Genomic DNA, 7,298 nt, shown 5'->3' with positions numbered 1-7,298 from the left:
GTCAATGTCGGTTTGTAAGAAGAGGAGGAAGGTGTGCTTTCCAAAAACATTCCCATTTTCTCTAAATGGCTTCCTGATACATTATAAACAAACTATTAAATAAATAGATGACTCTGAATTCTTCTAAGGTGCTTTTGGCCCAATGATTTTGGCCCAATAATTTTGCTTTATATATATATATATATATATATATATATATATATATATATATATATATATATATATACACACACACACACACACACACACACACACACACACACACACACACACACACACATATATATATATATATATATATATATATATATATATATATATATATATATATATATATATAAAGCTTAAAGAAACTCAGAAGAAGATCTAAAGGACCATTGTTGATATTGATCTTGTTATTCCTTTTCCCTCTTACTCCTATTACATATTGCGGAAGTGGAAACGCCATCAACAGACCCAGCAACGACGGACATATAAAAAAAATAAAAATACATGAAAAATAAATAATAGAAATAATAATATGCTATAAACATATGAAAAATTAAAGATATATAGTTCAAAACACTGTACTAAATAGGATAAAGAAAAACGTTTTTAAAAAATATTCAAGATTGTTTCATATTGATCGCCTACGAACTTGGGTACTGGACCAATCAAAAAGCAGGAAGGAAAATAGACAGGACTCAATGACCAATCAGAAGTAGGAAAGGGCGGAACCAAGCGGGGAATTAAATAATTTCCTGGTTACAGTCACGATAGGGGTCTGTCTTATGATATTAAAAATCATACAGCGCTTAAAACGTTATACTAAATAAAATAATAATAATAAAAAATTCCAGTCGATAGCGTTATGAGGATAGACAATGGGCCAATCAGAAACACAGAAGGGATGAAGCAGTTAGGGAACGGCGACCAATCAGAAACGGGAGAGGGCGGAGCTAAGCGGGGAATTTGGTCATTTCCTGGTTACAGTCAAGGTGCGTGTCTGTCTTATGATAATATTTCTTACTAAGTACTTTACTCGATTTAATCTTCTGTTTTGTAGTGTAAATGTTATGTCTAGCTTTAATGCATGTTTACAGGATTATATCGAACGCGAAATCCAGTGTTTGGGTGTAAATTCACTCGCTTTACGAGTTTGCTAGCAAGGGTTGCTAGCTGACTAGCCTAATTAATGAATTATGTCTATACGCATACAACGCACATTAGGTGGAACTTGTCATGTCTTTAAAAGATCATTAAACATGACATAATATGCACTAAAAGGTGGGAAAAAGATCCAGGTAGCAGAAAAGAAATGAAATAATAATAATAATAAAGATAAAGATTATATTTCTGTCAATCAGGATTTGTAGAAAGAAAGAAAAAATGTCACAATTTCTTGCCTTTTCTTGTTATTCACCCATCTAAAGGTGCTCATTAGTGAGGCAAAATCTATTTTAAAAATTCCACTTAAGTAAGTAATCTTTACTCATTAAAATCACAATATTCCCAGTGTACTCAGTATCTATCTGGGAGAAGATTCTATCCCATCTTACTTTGAAATTAAACTTGGTGTTTCATTTCTTTGCAGACCTGATCTAATCTAACACACCTTACTGACATACTGAAAAAAACTCCCCACCTTGAACCATATCAAGGTGGAAGCTGTATCAATATTTATCATTAATGTGTGCAAACGAGTGTGTATCTTGTAATGAAATTCTCTTGTTGGCCTGCTGATACGTCATGACCGAGACTATGACTACGTTTACATGAACAGCAGTAATCTAATTATTGACCTTACTCTGAGTAAGATAATAATGTGATTAAGGTTGGAAACATGAGTCGCTTTTAGAATACTCCTGTCATCTTCCCGTTTTGCATGATTTAGAGCATAATTAGATTAACACCCCACGTCATTACGTCACCGCGCCACGCCGTCTGACGTCTCTCCAGAATTTCACGTATCGACATACAGTTGGTCTTCGTTATGGTACCGTATACAGTTTTGGGTGTTTTTATTAAATTTTTTTTTTTACGAACGCTTTAAGTGCAGTTAATTATTTGTCATGCTGTACATGCTAATAGACGACTGCTTGAAGCCGTGGGCTGTGTCCCAAACCGCGTACTTACCGTCTATATAGTAGCCGAGATACATGTATTTTTCCTCACTACAGGCCTGTAATAGGAAAGTTTGCGGTGTGGGACGCAGCCGAACTCTCTTGTCCGCCATAAAACTGCCGTGTGTGATCGTGTCCTGTCGCAAAATGCGGTGAAAACTCTTACACGACGTTCATAATGTGATTAAGGTGTGTACGTGTCCGTAATACACGTCCATAATGCGACTAAAACAGCAGTACTCCACCTGTCTTAATTCGATTAGAGCTTAATTCGAGTATGACCTTAATTAGATTAAGGTAAGTAAAAATTGCTGTTTACATGCTAGTTTCTTAATCAAAGTATGGTCTTAATCGGGTTAAGAGTGGATTATTGTTGTCCATGTAAACGCAGCTTATGTTACATGGACAGCAGTAATCTAATTATCTACCTTATTCTGAATAAGACGGTATTCTGTTTAAGGTGTTTACAGTCGCTTTTAGAATACTCCTTTCATGTTCCCGTTTTACATGTTATAGAACATAGATCGATTATCGTCACACACGTCTTTACGTCCCCCACGACACGCCGTCCGACATTCCCTCCAGAAATTCACGTATCGACATAGAGTCCGTATAAAGTTTTGGGTGTTTTTATTTTTAATTTTACGAAAGCTTCAAGTGCAGTTAATTATTTGTCATACTATATGTACAAATAGATGACTGCTTGAAGCGGTGGGCTGCGTCCCAAACTGCGTACTTACCTACTATATAGTATATAGAAATACATGGATATCTCCTACTATATAGCAGGTAAATACGCGGTTTCGGATGCAGCCGTGCTCTCTTGTTTGCCGTCAAATGGTTGAGCACTGCCGTGTGTGTATGACTTGAGCCGGATTAAGTTAATCAATAATCACTGTTTACATGCTACTTTCTTAATCAGAGTATCGTCTTAATCAGGTCAATATCGGATTATTGTTGTCCAAGTAAAAATACTGTGTGATGCAGCAGTGCTTTAGTCTATTCAGCTCTGCCACCTCCTCATTTGTACACTCTGCTCAAATGGATCAGCTTCCGATGCTTCAGCTTTTATGCTAAAACTGGCGGAACTCTGCACAGCTCGGTCCAGCATTTGAACCAATGTCTCCGCTACTTCTGTGCTGGATTTCTTATTAATTTTGACATCAAAAGTATTGGGCGAGGAATAAATAAATAAAAAGGTGAGCTAGAAATGAAGCGTGTGCTTTTTTTTGTAATAGCGAAACCCCTTATGTTTTAATTTTCATCTGCTTTTAAATGTCGTTGTAACCACACAAGCAGTGTCTCGCTGTGACGTCAGCTCGGCAGACGAGCGGTAGCGTCTCCCAGGAATAACAAAAATACCAAATCGATCACAAAGCATACCAAATATTTCAATATAAACATGTTCTCCCCGTGCTGCGGGGGTTTCCTCCCCCAGTCCAAACACATGCATGGTAGGCTGATTGGCGTGTCCAAAGTGTCCGTAGTGTATGAATGGGTGTGTGAGTGTGTATGTGACTGGGGTAGGCTCCAGACTCCCTGTTACCCTGTAGGATAAGCGGTATAGAAAATGGATGGATGTTTAATGTGTATTTTTCCGTTTATAATTGATTACGTGAATGCTGTTCAAACAGGAAAACTAAAACTATGCAGTCCTTCGGGTCTCTAAAAACCGAAAACAAGAACCGCTGTTTTAAACTGTCTAAAAGCACCGTTTCCTCCCTTTCTTGTCCTTGTCTTGCAGCGCTTGCAGAATGAACGTGGGCGTGGCTCACAGCGAGGTGAACCCCAACACGCGGGTGATGAACAGCAGAGGGATTTGGCTCACCTACCTGCTGCTGACCGTCGTCTTACACATCGTCTTACTGAGCATCCCGTTCCTCAGCGTGCCAATCGTGTGGACCTTAACCAATGTCATTCACAATCTGGTCAGTCCATGCAAGATATCGTCCATGCATTTGTTAAAGGAGTGATGCATGCTGGGGACACATTGATTTGTCCAAGACGAGGACAGAATTCTTCATGCTGCTTTTTACCAGCGTCCAGTGCGCAGAAAACCGTCGTCGAGTAGTGGCGTTAGAAATCGAGTGAGTGAATTGCGTGCGAGGTGTTTGAGGGGACAGGCGCAGTCACGTTAAAGACAGATCTTGTAGTTACGGGCGTGAATACGGAAGTGTGTCGAGATGCTTGTAACGTGAACCTTGTGAAGAATTCTCCGCGAGTTCATTTGAGTTTTCGCTTTATTGTCTTTGTTCCAGGACAGGGAGAGTAATTTGTGCAGCGTTCCTCAGGTCTCGAACAGGTCTAGAAAAGGCTATGCTAAGGCACTTACTCGGGAAATTCTGAAAATGTTTTAATAAAAAAAATTGTAACAGAATCGGGACACTAAGGTTTCGAGGTTATTCTTTTTTTTTAAAAATCTGTACGCTGATTAGCAATAACATTTGTACATAGATATTTGTTGGAAAGTTTTAAAAAGTAAATCTCGAGTAGGCCTAGAGTGTTTGTTTGTTTGTTTATTTATTTATTTATAAAAGGAACTCTAGCAACATGAAAAAACGCAAAATTAGAACTAGGCTTTGACATGATGCTTACGTTACACACGACATACATTACGATAGTGTAAAGTCACAAGAACGTCGTCGTTTTCACGTCACAAACGTAGGTACAGTCAACACCAGAAATATTGGCACCCAAGGTGAGCAACCTTTAGTGCTAGAATGACACAATATAAACGGGACGTGTTATTGATATTAATAATAATACAGAAGATGGGAAAAGGTTATGAAAAAAATCCATCATGGAAATGTAACCTTTATTTAAATTGATTTATTTATTTATTATTTAAATTTTCCTCAATTAAATGTTCGATTTTTTCCTCACGTACAGTATTACGGTCAAGGCGAAGCTTATTAGTCAGACATCCCCCCCCTCCCCTCCCCCATAACCATTTTTACTCAAATGTGCCGATAATTCTGGAGCTGACTCATGTCATGAGCATGTCTATAATCACAGACCAATTCTTCATTAGATATAAAAAATATTTTTGGACTAGTTGTTTAATTTTTCTCCTATAGGTTCTGTATTTTTCAGAATCAATCAAAACGTTCAGAATTGAAGTTTTTTTTGTATATGGAGGTGCACTTTTTTTTTTTTTTTTTTTACTGTTGTTAATAGGAGAAAGGAGAACGACTAGGATCCAGCCCTGCGTGAGTAATAGTCAGTAATCATAAGCGACATTGCTGTTTTAGAAGGAAGTAAAAATTACTAAAAAAAAAATGTAAAAAACGGAACCATCAGCGGACGTCTCGGCTCTGAACACGAAGTTCCTTATCAGTCCTAAGTCAAGTGCTGACTCTGTGTTTTGTTTTCCAGGCCATGTACGTGTTCCTTCACACGGTAAAGGGGACTCCATTCGAGACACCAGACCAGGGAAAAGCCCGCCTGCTTACTCACTGGGAACAAATGGATTACGGCATCCAGTTCACATCATCAAGAAAATTCCTCACCATTTCACCCATAGTGCTGTGAGTTCACCTTTCGTATTCTAGTGACCTGAGCTTTGTGCATACTATCAGGATAAAATGAAAGACAAACAAATGAAATGTACACCATCGAGAGTGTGTTGGGTCTCACAGGTGTTCCTTCATGACCAACAAAATGGTCTCATGGTCTATGATGCAGTAATGCATAAAATATTAAAACGACCAATCGTTAGAGCCGCAACAACTAGTCGATAAATAATAGTTTTTTTAAACTAATCGGAAATATAAGTCGTTTCCCAGACGATGGCACATGACGTCAAACACATGTAATGCCACACCATTAGCTTAAGCAGAAAACCCAACGTTAGCGTTTATGCCCAACACGTCCTCGGTCACCAACAGACAGAGGCGTAAACATGACGTAAACATGACTGGGTGTGATGTTTCAGGACAGTAATCAACAACGCAAAGCTGCGGACAATTTCCACCTCAAAGCTGCACATCTTGAAGTCTTTTATTCTTCTTACACCACATCACTTTCTCAAAGATTACAGGTTTAAAAAAAAAAAAGAAAAGTTTTTACTAAGGAACAAAGTGTAAATTTTGTCCTGTTTATAGTTGCGTTTGAAGTTGTGGAAGTTCATGCTATCTCTTATAGTATAGCACCGATAAGCTGTTGTCAACCTCACAAACCCCCCCCCCCCCCCCCCTTCTCAATCTCAATATGAGGGAAAAATACAGCTTGTCGTGTTCCCGAACTAAAGGACCGACACTACGTCGTTCCCTCCAAAAAACATACAAGTCCCCATGAATTCACTGCTACCGTAGAAACAGTAATGTATCAGAACGAGGGCATCGGTGTAAACCGGCGATGTCTCGCCGTTGTAGAAACGTAATCAACACCATCTGACCAATCAGATTCGAGAATTCTACAGAACTTTTGTAGAAATGGCTTTTAAAATGTTATTCTCTTTGAAAAGTTAGTATGGATATACCATGAATTTATCATTCTATTACTCCACACCGTAAAGCCTTGTCCTCATACCGACCGGTCATCCTTTTTCCATTTACAGTTTAGTTTATTGATGTTTATTACTAATATAATTGCACGTTGCAAACGCTACTAGGATTTATTTTATTTTTTTTGTCCTCTTTTAGGTACATCCTGGCCAGCTTTTACACCAAATACGATGCCACCCACTTCCTGATCAACACAAGCTCCCTTCTTAGTGTCCTTCTGCCCAAGTTGCCTCAGTTCCATAAAGTGCGTCTGTTTGGTATCAATAAATACTGAAGCAGAGTTCAGAGCGGTCATCGAGAGGCAAAGGGAACAGGAGCGAAGAAAACGTCCGTCTCTTGGTTTAACGCCTCCTCTTAATACAAGTTAAGGAAGTGAACTCGACGTCTTACACTGTATCGAAAAGGACTCGCGGCAGTGCACTGGTGTTTGAATTTTATATTATTTTCTCCCATCCTTTTTTTTTTTTTTTAAATTTCATTGGAAATGCATTCCAGACTATGTATGAATTCACTTCGAGGGCAGGTGAGGTTTATATTTATTTATTCATTTTGTAGAAACCTTTATGCAAAAGAGACTTAAGTGAGGCAGAATCCGGGAAAGGAGCTGACCGAGTTTCTGTCAAGCGTCTATGAATAAGGGAAAAATTGTAGGAATATTTAAAAAAAAAAAAAAAAAAAAAAAAAAACCAAA

General features: G+C 38.3%; 1 protein-coding gene across 1 annotated transcript; it reads left to right on the top strand.

Annotated features, from left to right (window-relative positions):
• Positions 1-895: 895 nt before the first annotated feature.
• On the top strand, positions 896-7,298 carry ormdl2 (ORMDL sphingolipid biosynthesis regulator 2). The gene is made up of 4 exons (XM_017488030.2): positions 896-977; positions 3,847-4,030; positions 5,478-5,629; positions 6,746-7,298. The coding sequence occupies exons 2-4, from the start codon at positions 3,857-3,859 to the stop codon at positions 6,879-6,881; spliced, it is 462 nt and encodes a 153-aa protein (XP_017343519.1). The 5' UTR covers positions 896-977; positions 3,847-3,856; the 3' UTR covers positions 6,882-7,298.

Source organism: Ictalurus punctatus, chromosome 15 (assembly GCF_001660625.3).
Source record: "Ictalurus punctatus breed USDA103 chromosome 15, Coco_2.0, whole genome shotgun sequence".
NCBI lineage: Eukaryota > Metazoa > Chordata > Actinopteri > Siluriformes > Ictaluridae > Ictalurus > Ictalurus punctatus.
Note: the sequence above shows the minus strand (reverse complement) of the source record. Positions and strands in the feature narration are given on the sequence as shown.